Source organism: Mobula birostris, chromosome 3 (assembly GCF_030028105.1).
Source record: "Mobula birostris isolate sMobBir1 chromosome 3, sMobBir1.hap1, whole genome shotgun sequence".
NCBI classification, from domain to species: Eukaryota; Metazoa; Chordata; class Chondrichthyes; order Myliobatiformes; family Myliobatidae; genus Mobula; species Mobula birostris.
In genome coordinates this window covers 181,418,524-181,442,354 of record NC_092372.1, presented here as the reverse complement: position 1 = coordinate 181,442,354, position 23,831 = coordinate 181,418,524, and the positions used below count along the sequence as shown (strand labels likewise).

The 23,831-nt window shown below is 42.8% G+C and overlaps 1 protein-coding gene across 1 annotated transcript in view; it reads right to left on the bottom strand.

Annotated features, from left to right (window-relative positions):
* Positions 1 to 430: 430 nt before the first annotated feature.
* Positions 431 to 23,831, bottom strand: part of LOC140194762 (alpha-2,8-sialyltransferase 8E-like) — a 91,681-nt gene continuing 68,280 nt past the window's right edge. The window contains exons 3-6 of the mRNA XM_072252033.1: positions 12,159 to 12,245; positions 7,302 to 7,446; positions 931 to 1,037; positions 431 to 596 (exon numbers count right to left, since the gene is read on the bottom strand). Coding sequence (XP_072108134.1) covers positions 452 to 596; positions 931 to 1,037; positions 7,302 to 7,446; positions 12,159 to 12,245 — 484 coding nt within the window. The 3' untranslated portion in view covers positions 431 to 451. The remainder of the gene's footprint in view (positions 597 to 930; positions 1,038 to 7,301; positions 7,447 to 12,158; positions 12,246 to 23,831) is intronic.

Here is a 23,831-nt window from a genome sequence, read left to right as displayed (position 1 = left end):
AGGGTTTATTAAGGAAAGATGTGGTGGAGATAGATGAACTGAGGAAAATTCAACTTTCCCCTTCCCAATCTGCCTTTCCATTCCTCCTCACCCAGATCTACCCACTGCCTGCTAGCTCTTGCACCATCCCTTCCCTCCACACTTTAATACTGGCTAGCTCCCCTCTCTCTTTCAGTCGAGATGAAGACGACTGATCCAAAACGTTGATTGTCTGTCTCTCTCCACAGAAGCCACCTGAGCCACTGAGTTCCTCAGCATTTTACATGTTGCTAAAGATTCAGATTAGTTTATTGTCATGTACACCTAGGAGCAATGAAATTCCTTGCTTGCATGAACTCATCAAATTCCTAGAGAAGGCAATGATGAAGAAACGAAAATAGAGAGAAAAATTCCTGAAAATATGGGGACTGGCTACAACATACATCTGTTTTCAATTCACAGCTCTTTAATCTTAGATACATTTCTCTTTATCTTTGTTTTTAGCAGCTAAATAAATACATAATGACCTATTCACAATGATAGTTGGATTGGAAGTCACAATATCCGTCTTAGTACCCACATCATCCTTATACTCAACAACAGGAGGCAGATTACACCTGCAAGCAAATACATAAAAAATTATAATTAATATTGCATAATATAAACTTGCCACTTGAATGTACATCATGAAGAACAGCAAGTTAATGGGAAAAAATAAAATAAGCATAAATTTTTCATCAGACTAGCAAAGACGACTGATGTGATAGATTGTAATTTAAATTATTTAACAATAAATGACTCAAATTTTGTAATCATCATTAACACCACATTTATCATTGAATTGGAAATAGGCCTGAGAAAATTCTAGTCAGAGGTGATTTTCAAACCAAATGATTATCTCCAGTAGACCAATGTTTCCGAAGCAAATGCAAGCCACATTTTGGTTCATACCTGAATACAAAGTCAGCCCGATCTATTTCAGTTCCACAACTGCTGTTCGCTAAAATTCCAGCATTTCCAACAACAGAGCAGTGCTTTAGTTTTTTAAATGGTACTGTCTAAACAAAATCATTGACATTGAATTAGATTCTCTCACAATTCTATCATTTCTTAAATTCTGCAGAAAACTGAATTTGCATACATGTAATCAACCTCATGGGATTATTTTATAGTACATTTAAAGGAGGAATACCAGGGTGAGGATGTAGGAAAAAGTCATTTATCCTCATTATGTCTTAAGACTCATTTCAGAGACAAAATTAAGACAAAAAACCTACAAATTATCTGAGTGCAGTTTAAAATAATTGTATTTGAAACAAATTTTATAGGTTATTAACAATTTCTTATATTCAATGCTGTGAAGCAGTCCTCACCATTAAAATGGTTAGCTTAGACAGTGAAGCGTTCTTTTTTACAAGTGAATAATTAATTTTAAAAATGTGATCCAAGACATACATGTTCTGCTGAGATGGGAATTTCACAGGATAATTATTTAATACATTGAATTTATTGCATGCAGCTACAGCTGGGAAGTGAATAAAATGTGTGCAATGGATTCAATTGTGACTTCAGCAGCAACTCCAACCAAAGCACGTTTCCCCTCTCACAACAGGTAGATACCTACACACTTACCCAGTGGATTACATACTTAAAATTTATCAAATAAGAAAGAGTGAAAGTGAAGTGGCAGGAATCAGTAAGATCTACAACAAGTATACAAAATAGAATACAACGCACATAAACAATGCTGGTGAACGCAGCAGACCAGGCAGCATCTATGGGAAGAGGTACAGTCCATGCTTCGGGCCTACAATAATGATGTTGTTTACACATATACAGAAGTATACAAAATCAGAACCGCTCAGACCATGAGAGTGGTATTATTAATGGGAAATAAGCAGACACCAAAGGTCTACAAACAATATTTTGCATTTTACTAAAAGCTCTGTGTCTAGGTCTTAAAGAAGTAGATGTGTGATAGTGGATGCACTGCTCGTGATCTTCTGACAGTTCCTGACTTCTAGGGAAGTTTAAAAATTCAAAGATCACACAGCTTTATAAAGAGTCTGAATTTAGAAAACAGGAAAAAGCAGACTGGTCAGCATAATATGTCATTTGAAAACTTCTAAAGACAATAGTTGAGGAAATGAAGGCTGCTTGGCAAGTATTAAACTAAATTGCTCCAGAGTAAACACTGAATGACAGAATTACTTGTACTTTCTTATCCAGAACTCCTTTCTGATATAACTCCTACAGCTTTCCAATGGGACAAAGCACATTAATTTGTTTCCTACACTCATGGCTGACATGCCCTTCTAGATTTGGGAACCAGTGATCATCTTCCTATAACTAATTTTGTGTGGGATTCGACTCACATTCTGCAACACTAGAGAGGAAGAGAAAATTCACTGACTGAAGCTATGGGGTTGAACAATAGAGAAGACAAAAGGTTTTTATCAGAACTTTCCATTTCATGTCCCTGTCCTGCATTTCCGACCTACTATCAATTGTGGAACAGGTAGCTGCAGATTGTTGAAGTACTTATTGATTCACAGAATGAGGGTGTGCTCCTCTGGTTAGTATTTACCATGTCATGTTAATCAGCTCTTCAGAATTGCACTTCAAAAGGCAAATAAGAACAAGTGTGAAGCAATTTAACAGGACACTCTTTATGAAAGGCAATGCTTGCTTCAATAACATAATAAAAGTCAATAATGTGGTAATGCTTATAAAGTATATTGTAGATATTAACTGATCTAATTCTAAACTTTGAAGGTGTTATTCTCCTATTTGAAGATTAGCTTTTTTTGTCTCATATACATTGAAACAAACAGAGAAAGTCATTGTTTGCGTCGAATCACATCAGCAAGGATTGGGCTCTGCAGCCCACAAGTATTTCCAGGCTTCCAGCACCAACACAGCATGTGCATAACTCTCCCATCTGAACCGAACATCTTTGGAATATGGGAGGTAACAGATCACCCAGAAGAATCTGAAGCGGTCACAGGGAGAACATGCGAATTCTCTACAGACAGCAGCTGGATTCGAAACTCGATCTTACAGATAGCACTCTAACAGCGTTATGCTAATAATTGTGCTATAATGCTACTGTATTCTATACAGTAAAGGCATCCGTTAGTCTTGCGAGACCATGGATCTGCGCCTGGAAAGTCTTCACTCTCCAGGTCGCAGGCCTGGGCAATGCTGTATAGAAGACCAGCAGACGTCCATGCTGCAAGTCTCCCCTCTCCACGACACCAATGTTGTCTAAGGGAAGGGCATTAGGACCCATACAGCTTGGCACCAGTGTCATCGCAGAGCAATGTGTGATTAAGTGCCTTGCTCAAGGAACAACACGTTCTCTCGGCTGGGGCTCGAACTCACGACCTTCAGGTTGCTAGTCCAATGCCTTAACCACTTGGCCACGTGCCCAATTCTATACAATTCATCGTGCTTACATAAAGTTGTTATTTCAATGCATCATAATCTTCCCTTGATATTTTTAGTAGCCAATTTCTTTATGCTTAAGTCAAATTTTTGGCTTCCTTCCATGCAGAATGCACTTGAATTGAAAGTGAAATGTTAATATTCCTTACTAAACATGATGACCACTAAATTCACTCTGCAAGGGTATGTTACGTACCCCGTAACTGGGTTGCCAAACCAGCAGAAATGGACCACTTAGTTGGAGTCTGGATTACTGGAACTAAGAAAGTTTTATTAAAGAAATAAGCAACACTATACTCTAATAGTAAGGATATAAATGCAACAGGTTAGCAATGAATAAACACAAATGTACACGGAACTATGATAATAGGATCAATCAAGCTCTATCGCAGTCTTGGGGTAAATGATCAGTTTCAAGTGACGTAAAGTTCAGTTCAGTTTAGTTCAGTTCAGTTCGCAGTAATCGCTGTTGTGCCATTGGAGAGAGAGAGAGAGAGAGAGAGAACGAATGAATATGCAAATCGGATTCCAAACAGACCTTCAATATTCCTCGCAGTTAGCTTTCGGGCGAGCCCTTTGTAATGTCTTCTGAGGTCACCGACTGTGACCCCTCCGTTCCAGATACGATCGTTCTTCTGCGGTGAACCCGGCACCCAGGCAAGGGCGGACACACACACCGGGTTCCCACCCGACTGTATCTTTCCACCCTGTGCGTCTATGGCTGGTCCCGCGACCAGACCTCCAAACCTTCCACCAACTTGTAGGGGCACACCGCTTCCAGGGTCTCGTTACCTCGTGGTGTTGTGTGTCTGTTGCCTTAGCGAACCTGTCCCTTTTTATCCCCCTGCTGGGGTATCGCCTGTCCATCAAACTTCAAACAGTTCAGGGTTCAAAGCCACCGGTCTCTGACAATACTCGGAACGGTGTCTCCTTTTCGTTAATCCCTCTCGTCTCTCATTAACGTTTCTGAATGTTCCCCCATTGTCCTCTTATCGGCACCAATCTTCTGATAATTTGGTCTGTCGTCACAGGTACTACTAAAGATCCTTGATATTTACACTTGCCTCATGGAGAACTTGTTGGACTAGAAACATTCTGTTTTAGAAAATTAACATGAACAAGCATGAGGTTTCGTGAAAACAGGGCCGATGGAATAAGGAGATATGTGAAATCATCCACCTTGACACACAGAACACAAAACAGTGACCTATTTGGAAATGATTATCTTTAAAGGTACCTTGGTGTCCTTGTACACACGCTATTAAAAGTTAATGTGAAGATACAGCAACCAATTTGAAAAGCAAATTGTACGCTGGTCTTTATTACTAGGAAATTTGAGCACAGGAGCAATGTTATCTTACTACATTTATAAAGGGCTGTGCTGATTCCTCATCTGGAATATCATTTACAGTTTTAGTAACATACCTTTAAAAGGGATGTACTTGCTCTGGAGGGTGTGCAGTTAATATTCATCGAACTTAATTTTCTTGTTGCTGTATGAGGAGTGATTGCACAGATTAAGCTTGTTTTTCTCCAGAGTTTAAAAGAATGAGAGAAGAATTATTTGAAGACTGAAGTATTCCTACAGGACAAGACAGGCTGGATGGAGTGAGGCCATTTCCACTGGCTGAGTAATCAAGTATTAATCTTAGGACTAAGATGAGTAGAAATGTTTTCATCTGCTGATTGTTTATCATCGTCTAGGGCTATGGAGCCTCAGTCGTCAACTTCAGTCAAAAGAATAGATTTCTGAATATTAACAGATATGGGGAAAGGTGTGAGAATGGAGCTGAGGAAGAAGGTCTGCCATGATGAGTAGTGGTGCTGCTTCAGAGGGTCAAACAACCAATTTCTGGTTCTTTGGTTACGTTCTCGTGCTCTCTTGACATTCCATGGCATTTGCATCACGGAATTTCCTGATATCAACATAATACTGCTCATACTGTTCACCATTGACCAGATATCTACTCCGATCATCTAGAACTGGAGTATCCTTTGCCTACCTCCATTTAAATTAACCAGAACTTGAATTGCCAAGAGCTGTGCATTAGTGCTGCCAAAAGATTTTGCTAAATGGAAAACAAACCCTATTCTATGATAAAATACTTTGAGGTTATGTGGTTACAGTAACCTTAAGACAGTAGCTGACACTAGGATAGACTTCCCTTTCTCACTGACCCTATCTGCTACAAGATGAACATTTGCCTACCCAAGATGTTAATTCATGAATGACTCCAATGATAGGTAAGGATTCCTTTCCATACAGCAGTGTTTCAGTAGCAGCCATTTAATACTTCTAAGATAAAAATACTCATTAACAGTAGAAGTAGCCATAAACATTGCATATCTTTCTTTGATCTAAAGCTAGGTTTTCCACTGCTTCTAGTCTGCCACTGTGTACAGCACTCTTCTCCTTCTCTGCTAGCATCTGAACTAGTTGTTTGATTCAATTTTCATGCAATAGTCATAACTTTAAATTACATTCCAGATGTTTGAACACTATTCCTGTTGTTTCATGAACCCACTCTTTCCTGGTGAACCAAGATATTGAGCTGAAATGCTATATGTACATATGAGATAAAACTGCATCAAAAGTTAGTGCCACAATAAAAGTACCTAACACAGAACATAACAGATTGGAATAAACAGATAGTTTACCAGCTAACAATTTCATTATTTATTTCCTGATAACTCTAATAAATAAATTAGGGAGGGCATATCTGCAGTATTGCATACAACATATTTAAAGAAGGAAGTTAATGTATTTGAACCAGTTAAGGTCATTGAACTAATACCACAGGGAGAGCTTGTTGCTTTTTGAGGAAAGCTTGGCCAGGCTAGGCTCATGCCTTATGTATTGACAGGAATTTAAGTTAGATATTTCAGACAAAACTATCTGAAGCCCTCGATTTAAAGTTGCAAATAAAGTTTAGTGTAGAGAAATTTAAGGTGAAGCCTTTTTTGTAGGAAGAAAGAATAACATTCTTAAAGGGATACAAGGGCAGAGGGTCCTGTGGGTGTGGGTCAACACATTCTAGAAAGAATATGCAAGTATTGGAGAGTGTCTGCAGGAGATTTCTCAGCATGGTCCTTGGGATAAGGGACCCATTTCTGGGATGAAAGTGTTTGGCAGGTCACGCAGAACCAGTGTAAAGTGAAAAGAGTCAGTGTTTCTAACTAAGAACCCTTGATCAGAACAGGAAAAGTGAGAAGATAATTAGTAACTGACTTTCTTTCCACAGATGCTGTTTCCAGTACTTTCTGTCTTAATTTCAGATTTCCAACATCTCTAGAATTTTAACCAAAGGGATTGTCTGTGATAAGACCAAAGTTGTCAAGGCAACAATCATCTTAAAAATTGGCATTTAAAAATTGGAACAAAAATACTATAGAGACAAAATGAAACATAAAATATTGAAATAAAGTCACAGGTACATCTTCATCAAAGTCACCTGGAACTGTTAAGATCAGGATTAAGTCCCAAGGATTGTGATATCCTTAATTGGAAAATGAGATGCCGGTTCTCAAACTTACATTAGGCATCATTAGAACAACGTAGAAGTCCCACAGTCTGCAATTGATTTCTCCACAACAGCAGCACCAAATGGAATGAGTTCAACTCGAAGAAATACAAATTAATTGCTGCTTCACATTTAAGGACTGTTAGGATCCATGGGTGGTGGGAAAGGATGAGGTAGAGAGCAAGAGATTCATCTCCAGCATTTGTGAAAATGCTGTGAGAAGTGGAATGGTTGGTAAATTGGAAAAATGAACCAGGGAGTTGTGAACCCTCTGCAATATACAAGATTTTTAAAAATACGTCGCCTCTTACACTGACTCTTAATTCATGCATACTTGAGTAAACTATCACCTACCTTAGGAAGTAGATTGACAACATCTTCTGTAATTTTAAAAATTCTTCGAGGTTCTGCACTATAACTGATATTTGTTCCCAATGGTGAATTGTCCTGAGTGACAATAAACTTTTGACTTGCATTGCAGCATTTCTGCAGCTGTGACCTGGAAGAGAAAACATTGAATCACAGAAGCAAACAGCACAGAAGCAAGTCTTCTTGACCCACCTCACCCAAGCCAACCATTCATCACTCTGTGTGTAAAACTACCCCTCAGTTCTCATTCCAATGCCTTTCCTCTCACCCTGAACCTGTGCCCTCTAGTTCTATACTTTTCTCCTCTGGGAAGATGTACTCGGGACCATTTATTTCATCTATAGCAACCATGATGCCTGTTTCTACTAATCGTTAGACCCATATCCAACGCCTCGACTTTCTTTTTTACAGCTGCGCAGACCAACCATCGCTCTGAGCAGAAACATTTTCACATGGTCTGAAAACTGCACAGCATTTTAATGAAACATTATAAAAAGAAAGTTTCAGCTATGTGGCAACAAACACTATGTGTGCGGGAACATTGTTTTACCGTATCTCTCACTGTCCTACTGCTCAGTGGTAAGACCTATCCTGGTTGGTCCTCCCAAACTGCCACACCTCATACTTGTCTGCTTTAAATTCTATCTGCTGTTTTTCAATCCATTCTCCCAGCTGGTCCAGATCCTGTTGCAAGCTTTGATACTCTTCCTTGCTGTTCATTTTACCCCCAATCTTGATGTCATCCACAGATCTGCTGATCCGGTTAACCACATTATCATCCAGATCATTGATAAAGATGATAAACAATAATGGACTCAGTACCAATCCCCGTGACACTTCATTAGTCGCAGGCCTCCAGTCAGAGAGGAAACCATATACTATCCCTTTCCGCCTTCTCCCGCAAAGCCAATGTCTAGTCCAATTTACAGCTCATCTTGAATGCCAAGTGACTGAATCTCTTGACTAACATCATGTGCAGGACATTGTCAAATGCCTTGCTGAAGTCCACTGCTATGCCTTCATCAACTTTCCTGGTAACTGCCACAAAGATCCCTCTATGATTGTTTGGACATGACCTAACATGCACAAAGCCATGCCGACTATCCCAAATCAGTCCCATAACTCCATAAGATATATGAGCAGTATTCGGCCATTTGCCCATTGAGTCTGCTCTGCTATATCACCATGGCTGACCCATTTTGCGTCTCACCCCCAATGTCCTGCTTTCTCCCCATATCCCTTCATGCCCTGACTAATCAAGAATCTATCAACCTCTGCCTTAAATACACCCAGTGACTTGGTCTCCACAGCTGTCTGTGGCAATGAATTCCACAGATTCACCACTCCCTGGCTAAAGAAATTCCTCTTCATCTTTTTTTCTAACTGAACTCTGCTCTATTCTGAGACTGTGGCCTCTGGTCTTACACTCCCCCACCATAGGAAATATCCTCTCCACATAGACTCAATGGAGTTCTTTCAACATTCGATAGGTTTCAATAAGATCATCCCTCATTCTTCTGAATTGCAGTGAGTCAAGGCCCAGAACCATCAAACACTCCTCAAAGGACAAGCCTTTCAATCCTGAAATCATTTTCCTGAACCTCCCTTGAACCCTCTGCAATGCCAGCACATTCCTTCTTAGATAAGGGCCCAAATACTGCTCGCAATACTCGAAGTGAGGCCTAATCAGTGCTTCAACATTGCATTCTTACTTTTATATCCTAGTCCTCTCGCAATGAACGTTAACATCACATGGCTGAACCTGCATATTAACCTTTAGGGGATCTTACACAAGGACTTCCAAGTCCCTTTGCGCTTCAGATGTTTTGAATTTTCTCTCAACTTAGAAAACAGTCTATGCTTTTATATCTTCTGCCAAAGTGCATGACCATACACTTCCCGACGTTGTAATCCATCTGCTACTTGATGCCCATCTTTCTAATTTGTACAAGTCCTTCTGTAGCCTCTCTACTTCCTGCCCCTCCATCTATCTTTGTATCATCCACAAACTTGCCACAAAGCCAACAATTCTGTCATCCAAATCATTGACATATAATGCAAAAAGAAGCTGTCCCAACACAGACACATATGGAACACCACTAGTCACTGGCAGCCAGATAGAAAAGGTTCCCTTTACTGCCTCCTATTTTCCTCCTGCCAATTAGCCAATGCTCTGTCCATGCGAGGTTCACTCCCTAATACCATGGGCTCTTAACTTGTTAAACAGCCTCATATGTGTTGCCTTGTCAAAGGCCTTCTGAAAATCCAAGTACACGACATCCACCAATTCTCCTTTGTCATGGTTATTCTTCAAAGAATTCCAAAGCATTTGTCAGGCAAGATTTTCCCTTAAGGAAACCATGCTGACTGCAGCCTATTTTATAATGTGCCTCCAAGTACACTGAAACCACATCTTTAACAATTGACTCCAGCATCTTCCCAACCACTAAAATCAGATTAACTGGCCTACAATTTCTTTTTTTCTGCCTCTCTCCTTTCTTGAAGAGTGGAGTAACATCTGTAATTTTCCATTCCTCTGGAACCATGCCAAGATCAATTGATTCTTGAAAGATCATTACCAATGCCTCCACAATCTCTTCGGCCACCACTTTCAGAGTCCTTGGGATATACTATCTGGTGCAGGTGACTTACCTATCTTTAGACCTTTCAGTTTCCCAAGAACATTCTCCCTAGTAATGTCATCCACACACACTTCTGCCCCCTGACACTCTCGAACTGTCTATGCAAATACTCATATATACGGTCTAGCTATTGTCCAATCCTCCGGAATCACATCTGTTGTGAAGGTTGATTTAAATATCTCTCTAAGGACCCCTGCAATTTTTGCACTTGCCTCCACAGGGTCCAAGGGAACACCTTCTCAGGCCCTGGGGATCTGTCCATCCTGATTGCCTCAAGGCAGCAAACATCTCCTCTTCCGTAATCTGCATCGGGTCCATGACTGCGCTGCTACTTTGTCTGTGTCAAGCTCCCGAGGAAATACTGTTTGCCAGAAAGAACTACAGTCTACAAATCAGTAAGTTTAAATGATTCAAGTGGAGCAGAAGCAAACGGGCCTTTACCTTTGTTCTTGCCATTAGGAAGGAGATAAAAGCTGCCATTTTATGAAGGAGCTCTGTGTCTCCCGTTTGTGAGCTGAAGTCTCTTGGCTTGATCACTGTTTTAAAGTTGACACAATTATGCTCCAGGTAATGTGCCGAACTAGGGATAATTTCCAATTAACAAGTGAGGTGTTCTTTAGTTGGATATAACATGCAGGTTTTTGACTCTTGGGGTCTGTATTTGCCCTGCGTGCTTCAATCTGTTTGCTGATTGAGAAGAAAGAGCCATGAATTACCGATTGCTGCTTGCTGGGAAGAGGGCAATAAATGGATGCCGGCTTGGTGCTGAGCCAATAGAAAGGTGTTAAAGGTCAGGCACGTGACCTATAGCCAATGACACTGGAACATAACATTTCAACTGGTAAGGAATGGATATAAAAGCAGAGGTTTTCTGATAAAAGATAGAGATGGCTCTGTAGGAGATTCAACATCGTGGATGTGAGGTGCTCCAAGGACATGCAGATTCGAGATGGGACTACGAGGAACATATGGTCAGCAGCAAAGAATTCTTTTAACTGGTATTACCCTTTCTATTCTTTGACTGTTCATGGAAGGACAGGAATACTTAGTAGGTCTGCACACAGATATTCGTTTGTGTAAGTTCACATGTTCTTCTGTTGAGACAATAAAGGTATTTGTTGGTAGTTACAGATTCTCACTGTGCCTCCTTGATTATTATAACAAGGGGTGGTTCTTGTAACAATACAGATGCAAGAAATCAATCTAACATCTCCCACATCTCTTTCTCTCCAGCATAAATTACCTTTCTGATCTGCCAGTGAACTAATTTTGTCCCTTGCAATTCTTTTGTTCTTAACATACAGTATACTTTGAATCCCTTAGGATTCTCCTTCATCATCATGGCTGCTAGAACAACCTCATGCATTATGTTAGCTTTCTGATTTCTTTCTTAATTATTCTCTTACATTTCTTATATTACTCAAGTTCCTCATTTGCTCCCACCTGCCTATACTTGCTATGCACCTGCTTTTTTCTTAAACAGGTCCTCAGTCTCTCTTGAAACCAAGGGTCCCTAAACCTGTTATCCTTGTTTTTTACTGTGACAGGCACATATAAGTTTCGTACTCTCAAAATTTGGTTTTGAAGGCCTCCCATTTTCAACCCCCTTTTCCCGCTTTCTCCCTGTAAACCATAATCCATTACTAATCAAAAATCCATTAATCTCTACCTTCAATACAAACTTTGACTTGGCCTCCATAGCCCACTGTGGCAAGATGTTCCACAGATTCACCAACTCCTGGATGAAAAGATCCCCCCGAACTCAGTTCTAAAGGATTATCCCTTATTAAAAGAAGCATCACATAATATTGTTTGTAAGACACGTGGACAATGGTCTTGTAGTAACTCATAGACAAACACTGGATGATTCATGTATCATTCCACACATCTATTCCCTATTTTTTCTGAAACAAAGGAGGTTGAGGGGTGACCTTATGAAAGTTTATAAAATGATGTGAAGCATTGGTAAGGTGGGTGGCCATAGCCTTAAACTAAAGGACATCCGTTTATGATGAAAGGAGAAATATTTAAAGGGATCCTGAAAAACAAGATTTTCCACTCTGAGAGTGGTTGCCAGAGGAAGTGGTGGGAATAATTACAGAGACATTTTCAGGTACATGGGTCAGAAAGTTTTAGAGGAACAGTTCAGTTTTAGATGCAGTTCAGTTATAATTCAGCAATACTAAACTTTGCAAATTACCTCAAATTCTTCTGTTCTTCTGTGTTCTTCACCCATTTGCATTTCTGAAGTTGCTTGAACAGTTTAATCAAATCATCCTCAGTAAACCTAAGAGCATAAAATCAAATGATGTAGAGTTGAAAGGTTTGCAGATTCTCATGATATAAGCGACAGGCAAACACAGTAAAAGTACATCTCAATAGTCAGATTTTAAGACTGGGACTACTTAGGTCAAGTGTGTTGCTAAATAAATAAATGAAGAACATTTATTGATTAACTAGTTGAAGCCAGCATGCACCACATATAGGGGAGGAACACTGGCTGGAGTGGTTGGCAGATTTCCGTGAGGGCACCTCTAATAAAGTGCAGGCGTCTCACTGACTGTTCTTCACTGAGCTCTAGATGGTGTGATGAACCCCTCGGTTTATCTTGCTGTGGCCTGTCATTTTTAAGACAGAGTGCCTGAGTGACGTCAGCCGCCGACTTTCTTGGCTCCTGTTTGATTCTTACTAAGAGAGAGAGAGGGGCGGAGCCATGGGACTCTGCAGCTTGTTTTGATTTAAGCAAGGACACTCACTCACACATGGTCTGTCGCAATGGAGTCAGACAATGGAAGGAAGCTGGTAACTAAGGGGTCACTGGTTGGAAGTTCCGAGTGCCCACAAGGGAGGGTTGAGTATTGATCCAGCACATCGATAAGTGGCTATCACGTTGTGTGACTGGGGCAACCTTGTGGAATCTACCTATGTGTTAACCCTTGCCCGGGTGGTAGTTCCTTTTGAAGACAGTACCCCTGTGATAAGCTACTATTGGTGATAGTTCGTAAGTGGATTTGGAACGATGATGGGTAAAACCTACGGCAATTGTTACCCTGTTTTCCACCGTGGAACCTGTGGAATACGATATAAAGGCTTCTCTCGACATTCACCTTGGATTACAAATATCTCTCTCATATCCTTTAATCTGTGGATGAACTGAAATTTATACTTTACCATCAAATTAAAGAGGCTAGGCGTGAGGAGGTTAGTTCACAACAGGGGGATGGGAACCAGTGCAGAGAGACAGAGGGGTGTAAAGTGAGGGTAGAAGCAAAAAGTACTATGGAGAAAAGTAAAAGTGGCAGGCCGACAAATCCAGGGCAAGCATTAAAAAGGGCCACTTTTCAGCATAATTGCATAAGGGCTAAGAGAGTTGTAAAAGAGCGCCTGAAGGCTTTGTGTGTCAATGCAAGGAGCATTCGTAATAAGGTGGATGAATTGAAAGTGCAGATTGTTATTAATGATTATGATATAGTTGGGATCACAGAGACGTGGCTCCAGGGTGACCAGGGATGGGAGCTCAACGTTCAGGGATATTCGATATTCAGGGGGATAGACATGAAGGAAGGGGAGGTGGGGTGGCGTTGCTGGTTAAAGAAGAGATTAACGCAATAGAAAGGAAGGACATTAGCGGGGAGGATGTGGAATCGATATGGGTAGAGCTGCGTAACACTAAGGGGCAGAAGACGCTGGTGGGAGTTGTGTACAGGCCACCTAACAGTAGTAGTGAGGTCGGAGATGGTATTAAACAGGAAATTAGAAATGTGTGCCATAAAGGAACAGCAGTTATAATGGGTGACTTCAATCTACATGTAGATTGGGTGAACTAAATTGGTAAAGGTGCTGAGGAAGAGGATTTCTTGGAATGTATGCGGGATGGTTTTTTGAACCAACATGTCGAGGAACCAACTAGAGAGCAAGCTATTCTGGACTGGGTTTTGAGCAATGAGGAAGGGTTAATTAGCGATCTTGTCGTGAGAGGCCCCTTGGGTAAGAGTGACCATAATATGGTGGAATTCTTCATTAAGATGGAGAGTGACATAGTTAATTCAGAAACAAAGGTTCTGAACTTAAAGAGGGGTAACTTTGAAGGTAGGAGACGTGAATCAGCTATGATAGACTGGCAAATGACACTTAAAGGATTGACGGCGGATATGCAATGGCAAGCATTTAAAGGTTGCATGGATGAACTACAACAATTGTTCATCCCAGTTTGGCAAAAGAATAAATCAAGGAAGGTAGTGCACCTGTGGCTGACAAGAGAAATTAGGGATAGTATCAATTCCAAAGAAGAAGCATACAAATTAGCCAGAGAAAGTGGCTCACCTGAGGACTGGGAGAAATTCAGAGTTCAGCAGGGGAGGACAAAGGGCTTAATTAGGAAGGGGAAAAAAGATTATGAGAGAAAACTCGCAGGGAACATAAAAACGGACTGTAAAAGCTTTTATAGATATGTAAAAAGGAAAAGACTGGTAAAGACAAATGTAGGTCCCCTGCAGACAGAAACAGGTGAATTGATTATGGGGAGCAAGGACATAGCAGACCAATTGAATAATTACTTTGGTTCTGTCTTCACTAGGGAGGACATAAATAATCTTCCAGAAATAGTAGGGGACAGAGGGTCCAGTGAGATGGAGGAACTGAGCGAAATACATGTTAGTAGGGAAGTGGTGTTAGGTAAATTGAAAGGATTGAAGGCAGATAAATCCCCAGGGCCAGATGGTCTGCATCCCAGGGTGCTTAAGGAAGTAGCCCAAGAAATAGTGGATGCATTAGTGATAATTTTTCAAAACTCGTTAGATTCTGGACTAGTTCCTGAGGATTGGAGGGTGGCTAATGTAACTCCACTTTTTAAAAAAGAAGGGAGAGAGAAACCGGGGAATTATAGACCGGTTAGCCTAACGTCGGTGGTGGGGAAACTGCTGGAGTCAGTTATCAAGGATGTGATAACAGCACATTTGGAAAGCGGTGAAATGATCGGACAAAGTCAGCATGGATTTGTGAAAGGAAAATCATGTCTGACGAATCTCATAGAATTTTTTGAGGATGTAACTAGTAGAGTGGATAGGGGAGAACCAGTGGATGTGGTATATTTGGATTTTCAGAAGGCTTTTGACAAGGTCCCACACAGGAGATTACTGTGCAAACTTAAAGCACACGGTATTGGGGGTAAGGTATTGGTGTGGGTGGAGACTTGGTTAGCAGACAGGAAGCAAAGAGTGGGAATAAACGGGACCTTTTCAGAATGGCAGGCGGTGACTAGTGGGGTACCGCAAGGCTCAGTGTTGGGACCCCAGTTGTTTACAATATATATTAATGACTTGAATGAGGGAATTAAATGCAGCATCTCCAAGTTTGCAGATGACGCGAAGCTGGGTGGCAGTGTTAGCTGTGAGGAGGATGCTAAGAGGATGCAGGGTGACTTGGATAGGTTGGGTGAGTGGGCAAATTCATGGCAGATGCAATTTAATGTGGATAAATGTGAAGTTATCCACTTTGGTGGCAAAAATAGGAAAACAGATTATTATCTGAATGGTGGCCGATTAGGAAAAGGGGAGGTGCAACGAGACCTGGGTGTCATTATACACCAGTCATTGAAAGTGGGCATGCAGGTACAGCAGGCGGTGAAAAAGGCGAATGGTATGCTGGCATTTATAGCGAGAGGATTCGAGTACAGGAGCAGGGAGGTACTACTGCAGTTGTACAAGGCCTTGGTGAGACCACACCTGGAGTATTGTGTGCAGTTTTGGTCCCCTAATCTGAGGAAAGACATCCTTGCCATAGAGGGAGTACAAAGAAGGTTCACCAGATTGATTCCTGGGATGGCAGGACTTTCATATGATGAAAGACTGGATGAACTGGGCTTGTACTCGTTGGAATTTAGAAGATTGAGGGGGGATCTGATTGAAACGAATAAGATCCTAAAGGGATTGGACAGGCTAGATGCAGGAAGATTGTTCCCGATGTTGGGGAAGTCCAGAACGAGGGGCCACAGTTTGAGGATAGAGGGGAAGCCTTTTAGGACCGAGATTAGGAAAAACTACTTCACACAGAGAGTGGTGAATCTGTGGAATTCTCTGCCACAGGAAACAGTTGAGGCCAGTTCATTGGCTATATTTAAGAGGGAGTTAGATATGGCCCCTGTGGCTATGGGGGTCAGGGGGTATGGAGGGAAGGCTGGGGCGGGGTTCTGAGTTGGATGATCAGCCATGATCATAATAAATGGCGGTGCAGGCTCGAAGGGCTGAATGGCCTACTCCTGCACCTATTTTCTATGTTTCTATGTTTCTATCTCAAGATTTTAAGCCTGGTGCCCCCGGAGCTCAATAGCTTGGGAGTTATATTTACTCATTTGTATACTCATAACACTGCTAACTTTTGATTATTCTTGTTTAAGTTTCTATATTAAGTAGATACTAATAATGATGGTTTTAACATCAAAACCAGACTCCAGGCGTGGTCTATTGCTGCTGGTTCATTTTAAACCGTTACGGGTACGTAACAATGGGAAAACTGTTCCTACAATCTTGATTATTGAATCCATGTCAACTATCAAGCACACATTTACACTAATCATATAGTAACCACCACTCTTGGATAGGCTGAGAGGGCAATCAGACCTGCAGAAAGAGCCAGTACTTAACTCAAATAATTACAGCATCAAATAAGTCAGATAACTGTACCACAAAGGCAGTTTTGTGACCAAGCTTCAAATTTCATGATGACGTGAAAAGACAAAATGACTTTATGAACTTAAAAAAAAAATCAGGCAGTAAGATAAACAGTATCTCACAGAAGAAATTGTCCATATCCAGGAACAGATAGCAATGGACTTTGCTCAAAACCAAAAGAAACTCGTGGAGTAAGGAAACAACACAATGTCACATTTGTCTGTTGTAAATCTGTCTGCTTAAATCTATTTTCTTCACTAAAACTTGTAGTTGTCTGTCAGTAATAGTTACAAATCTCAACAACAAGTAACAATCATGGTCCTGCTGAAGGGTCTTGGCCCAAAACACTGACGGCTTATTCCCCTTTATAGAGGCTGCCTGATTTGCTGAGCCGCTCAGGCATTATGTGTGTGTTGCACAACTATGGTCATACGAAGTGTAAATTCATGTCCGACAACTTTGGAAATGTCCAACCTATTACTGGAGTGAAGTTCATTCATCAGACGACAAAATGCAGGTAGCATTTCCCATCAAAATAGCTTTTAGCATAATAGTCAGAACAGTAAACTGGCTGACTTCCGAAAGACTATAAAAATAGGAGCAGGATAAGGCCATGTGGCTCATCGAGTCTCTCCACCATTCCATCATGGCTGATTCATTTTCCCTCACAACTCAATTCTGCCTTTGCCTGTGACCTTGATGCCCTGACTAATCAAGCACCTATCAACCTCTTCTTTAAATACACTCAATGATTTGAGTTCCGCAGCCATCTGTGGCAATGAATTCTACAGACACACTTTCTTCTGTCTAAAGAAATTCCACCTATTGAAATGGACGTCCCTCTATTCTGAAGCTCTGCCCTCTGGTCCTAGACTAACCCAATACAGGAAACGACCCCTTCACATCCACCTCTATCTGGGTCTTTCAATATTCAATATGTTTCAATGAGATTCCCTCATTCTTCTAAATTTAGTGAATACAGGCCCAGATCCAACAAACACTCCTCATACATTAACCCTTTCAATAGAGTAATCATTATCATGAACCTTCTCCAGACACACTCCAATGAAAGCAACCTTTTCTTAGATAAGGAGCCTAAAACTCCTAGCGCAGTCTGACCAAAGCCTTATTAAGCCTCAGCATTACATCCTTGCTCTTATATTCTAGTTCTCTCAAAATGAATGCGAACATTGCATTTATGTTCCTTACCACAGAGTGAACCTGCAAGTTAAACTTTAGGGAATCCTGCATGAGGACTCTCAAGTCCTTTTTCATCTCTGATTTTTGAATTTTCTCCCTGTTTAGTAAATAGTCTATTGAATCGCTCTAGCAAAGTGCATGACTATATATTTTCCTGTATTATATTCCATCTGCCACTTTTTGTCTAAGTCTGTCCACGTCTTTCTACAGATTCCTTGTACCTACAAAAACGACTTGCCCCTCCACCAATCTTCGTATCATCTTTAGACTTGGCCACAAAGCCATCAATTCTGTCAAAAAAATAATATTGACATATAATGTGAACAGATGTGGTCCCAATACCATTCCCTGTGGAACACCGCTCTTTGCTTCCTTGCAGTCAGTCAATCTTCTGTCCATGCTGGGATATTTACTGTAATTCCACAAACACTCATCTTGTTAAGCAGGTTCACGTGCGGCAGCTTGTCAAAGGCTTTCTAAAAATCCAAGTAAACAGCACTCACTGACTCTCCATAAGACATAGGAGCATAATTAGGCCATTCAACCCATTGAGATTTCTCCTATATTTTCATCATGATTGATCCATTACTCTCTCAACCCCATTCAATCACCTTATCTCTATGACCTTTCATGTCCCAACTAATCAACCTTTACTTTAAATATACCCAATGACTTGGTCTCCACAGCCACCTATGACAACACATTCTATTTATTCACCACCCCCTGGTTAATGAAATTCCTCATCTCCATTCTAAATGAACATCCCACTATTTCTGAGGTTGTGCCCTCTGGTCCTAGACTCCTCCACTGCAGGAAAGATCCTCTCCACACCAACTTTATCTGAGCCTTTCAACATTCAATAGATTTTATTCAGACACCACAGGCCCCCTTTATTTTTCAGAACTCCAGTGAGTACAGGCCCAGAGCCATCAAACACTCATAGGACAGCCCTTTCACTTCTGGAATAACTTCTTCAAATTCTTCAGAACCTTTTCAAATGTCAGCACATCCTTTCTTTCATCAGAGGCCCAAAACTGCTGACAATACTCCAAATGCTGTCTGACCAGTGCCTTATAAAGCCTCAGCATTACATCCTTGCTCTATAGTCCAGTCTTATTGCAATGAATGCTCACATTATATTTGCTTTCCTCACCACTGACCAAACCAGCAAGTTAACCTTTAGGAAATCCAGCCAAGTCCCTTTGCACCACAGATGTTTGAATTTTCTCCTTTTAAAAAATAGTCTACACTTTTATTCCTTCTAACAAAATCGAAGCCCATACACTTCCTGACACTTGATTCCATCTGCCAATTCTTTGCCCATTCTCCTAATCTGTCTAAATCCTTCTGCTGCCTCCCTACATCCCCAGTACTACCTGCCCCCAACTATCTTGTATTGCCCACAAATGTGACCACAAAGCCATCAATTCTGTCATCCAGAACATTGAAGTATAACATAAAAAGTCGCAGTCACAACACTGACTGCTGCAAAATACCGCTAGTCACTGGCAGCCAATCAGAAAAAGCATTCTTTATTTCCACATTTTGCCTCCATCCAACAAGCCGATGCTCTATCCATGCAAGTATCTTTCCTGTAAAACCATAGGCTCTGATCTTGTTAAGCAGCCTCATGTGCAGCACCTTTTCAAAGGCCCTCTGAAAATCTAAGTGCACAACATCCTCTGATTCTGCTTTGTCTATCACAATCAGAATCAAATTTAACACCTCCGGCATACGCTGTGAAATTTGTTAACTTTATATTAGCAGAAAAATGAAATACATGATAAATATAGGAAAAAAAAACTGAATTACATTAAGTATAATGTGGCAAGCATTTGGTCCATAATGACAGATGAGGAAGCTCCTTTAACTCAACCATCACTTTTATTGTGATAAACACAAAAACAGACTGGGAGCTGTGACCCAGGGAGAGAAACCACTCAGTCACATACAGATGGGGGAGGTGTTTATTACACACGCTGGTTGCAGTCAGTGTGACCCACAAAGACACATGTGAATAACTGTATAATCTGAGCTAAAATGTAACAATAAATGAACTTGAACACCCAACCATAATCCCATGAAAGCATTTTAATGCAAGAACAATAAGTAGATAGATAGATAGATATACTTTATTAATTCCGAGGGAAATTTGGTTTTGTTACAGCCGCACCAACCAAGAATAGAGCGTAAATATAGCAATACAAAAACCACAAACAATCAAACAACAAAATGCAAACTATGCCAGATGGAAAATAAGTCCAGGACCAGTCTATTGGCTCAGTGTGTCTGACCCTCCACGGGAGGAGCTGCACGTTCGATGGCCACAGGCAGGAACGACCTCCCGCGCCGCCAAGTGTTGTATCACAGTGGAATGTGGCCGAAGTCCAACAGTAAAAAGATCAATATCCAGTCTGCAAACTCATTCCTTGCTCGTAATATACCCCGGATTGCACCATCTGTTGTTAACCAGATCAGTAAGCACCCAACTCCTTTACGCTTACCGCTCTCAGTGCACTTCCGGTCAGCCGGAACGGTATTACCCACTGAACTCCTCTTCTCCATAAGTCTCTGCATAAATAGCACTGCTCATTAGGTCGACCACACTCTCCCCACCAGAAGGGTCATATGTCCCCAGCTACCCCAGAGTTCACAACAAAGTTCCTAAGTCCTGGTGGTCGCCGACACTGCTGCCTGGGGTGCTATGGGGTGTCTGTAGCTCACCCAATGGAGGCATTATTTGGTGAGGTAAGAGGCAGGACAGCTGGAGTGTCACATCCTTCCTTCAGCCTTGCTCGGCCGGTGGTAGCCGAGGGCCAATACAGTGTCAATTGATCCCAGTGCACACGACTGCCTTCTGCCACTCGGGTAACTGCACCCTGTGTAACACATTGGAGATGCAGTCGAGCACCTCTCCTGGACGCTTCCAGTGACTTCTAAGCTTGGGGGATAGTCCTTTCTCCCAGAAGGGGCAGTAGACCCATACTGGGGCCCCCACCAGTTACTGCCCCACTGGCACCCCAGACTGGTGGGCCAGCCCCCTCTGGGACGTGCAATCCTTGCAGCAGTGCACAAACAGCTCCACATCATGCCTGTACCCAGACCAATAGAAGCGTTCATGCAGCCTGCCCGATGTCTTTGTCACCCTGAAATGTCTGGCCGCCACCAGCCCATGCACTGACTGCAGCTCTCCAGGAGACAGTCAGCTGCAAGAGATGTCTGTTGCCATCGAGAAACTGCCACCACCAGAACAGCAGCCCGTCACGCACCTCCCACGTGCCCCACTGGTCTCTGGATCCGGGGCCGAGACCTCCCACCACCTCAGCCACCGTCCCATGCTCAGCCATCCCCTCTCCCAGGCCAGCACAGGATCGCTCACCTGCTCACTACACAGCTGCTGGTCTACGGTGCAGAGTTCTACCTCACTGCCAGCTGTCACCTGAAGTGCCACCACAACCGCCTGCCCTTGGTTCCGCTTTGTTGCGTTGGGCCACTGCGGGACGTACTGCACTGCTGCGGGCTGCTGGGAGATCCGTGGTGGTTGTTGCTGCCCCTGTTGGGTTCGCTTTCTGAAGCTGCCCTGCTGGAGAGCCACGGCTTCAGCACTGAGGTAGAGTGTCGCCCACAGCACATCCACACGGGCCCCCCAGCAGCACAGTATGTCCAAGTCAATGATGCAGGACTCCCGGGTGTTGGCTAGCCATACCTTGTGGTCAACTCTGCTTTTCCCCCATTGCAATGTGCAGCCATCTCTTCCCTCTCATCACCGCAGTTGCTGGTGACTGTAGTCAGCTCGATCGCCATTGTTGTCCCAGGTGGAGATGGCTGCTGCATGCTGGAGGCAGATGATGAAGATGATTGACCCAGTGACCAGCGTCCCCCACAACACAGTCCACGTTTAGGCCTCGTTCTTTACCCAAACAGCTCACTTAGAGAGGCAACAATGGAGGGATTCTGCTGGAGTTCTTGGACAGTGCTGCCCCTCGACGTATCCCGATGGCTGCACTGGGCTGTGGAGTGGGGCTGGTGTAGGGCAGTTCCGGGCCACATGGCCTGCCTCACCATACCGGTAGCAGAGATTGCTCCATGGCACACACAGGGACCTGTATCATGGGCTCCTTCTCATCAGTTTCCTCCTCTGCCTTGTGACACAAGCCCAGGCTCGTGGCATGCAGGGTGACGCTGGAACACCTTTGGGAGCTAATAGTGCTTCTGTCCTCTCCACTGCTGCCAGCCGCCTCAGCCAGCCACGATGGTGATGACAGGCAAACACGCTGCTGAAAGTGCTCCAGCCTCAGCACCTTTGCAACGGTGTGGAGTGCAAGCTCTTCCTGGGCTGCAAGAGGGAGCTGGGGGTAGACGCGCCAAGCACCGTGGCAGAGATCTGCTGCAAATGCCTCCGGGCTTTCTCCGATATGGCACCGTTTGCTGCCCAGTTCTTCCCTCATTGCTTCCTCCACTGAGCTCTGCCCGAAACAGTATCCAGTGCCACTACAAGGGCCCTGTAATCATGCCGCTCAGCTGGCATTAAGTTGAGGAAGGCCCACAGGGCATCTCCATCCAGTGCCAGGGTCGAGGAGGGAGATGCCCTGCAGGCCCTCCTCGACCTAACGCCGTCTCAGTCAGGTTCCACCCATTGTGCCATGCGGGAAGTTTGCCTTGTGCCAGGTAAGGCTCCGGGTGGCTGGTACCATTGTATCTGGGGAGATTCAGGTTGGACCTTTCAGCATGAACTGCTGAGGTCTGTTGGTGTTCCTTTTGCTCTGACGGTGTTGATGGTGCCTGCCATGTTGCCCATCCTCCAGTGGCTGCAGCATCTTGGTTCCCTGGTGTGGGCTGCAAGGGAAGTGGGTGATGTGCTTCAATGTGTCCCCTGGGTTGGGGAACCTGGGTACGCTCACCCTGTCAGGGTTCCCTGGGAAGGCACAGTGCTTGGTTCCCAGGTCCTCCCTCTGGGTCCTGTCTTCATGAGCCCGCCTGGGGGTGTGGGGAGGCATACTCCTCAGTCCCTCGACTTATTCCCTGGGTCTTAAGGCAGCCTATCCAATGTCAGAGCTCTTCAAACTTATCGTTAATTTCTAATCCCACTCCTGACACCATTGTGGCGAGCACTTGCTCCATAAGGATAGAGGAAGAATCTCGTTAAACTCAACGACTATTTTTATTGTGATGAACACAAAAACTGACCGGGTGCTATGACCCAGGGAGAGAACCCACTCAGTCACATACAGATGGGAGAGGTGATTATTACACACCCCAGTTACAGTGAGGGTGAAAAAACGAACATGTAAGAACAACTGTATAACCCAGGCTAAAATGTAACAATAAATGAACTTGAACATCCCACCATAATCCCACAAAAGCACTTGAACACAATAACAATAAATAGCACAGATCACTAGGAATGCTGGGGCGGGTTGTTGACCACACTCCCCTCATCCATCCCCCATCCCATCACAATATATCTGTCTATTAAATACTTCAGTTAAAATAAATAGTGCAAAATAATAGAAATAAAAATAGTGAGGTTGTGTTCATGGGTTCAATGTCATTTAGAAATTGGTGGCAGAGAGGAAGAAGTTGTTTCTGAATCGCTGTGTGTGTGCCTTCAGGCTTCTGTACCTCCTTCCTAATGGTAACAGTGTGAAGAGGGAATGTCCTGGGTGGTGGGGATTGTTAATGATGGACACTGTCTCCCTAAGGCACCGCTCCTTGAAGATGTGTTGCATAGTACAGAGACTGGTACCCATGATGGAACTGACTAATTTTCCACGTTTCTGTAACTTGTTTTGATCTTGAGCAGTACCCTCCCCCCATACCAGACATTAATGCAGCCAGTCAGAATGCTCTGCACGATACACTTGTAGAAGCTTTCGAGTGTTTTGGTTGACAAACCAAATCTCTTCAAACTCTTAATGAAATATAGCGCTGTCTTGACTTCCTTATATTTCCATCAACATGTTGCATCCAGATCAGGTCCTCAGAGATATTGACATCCATGAACT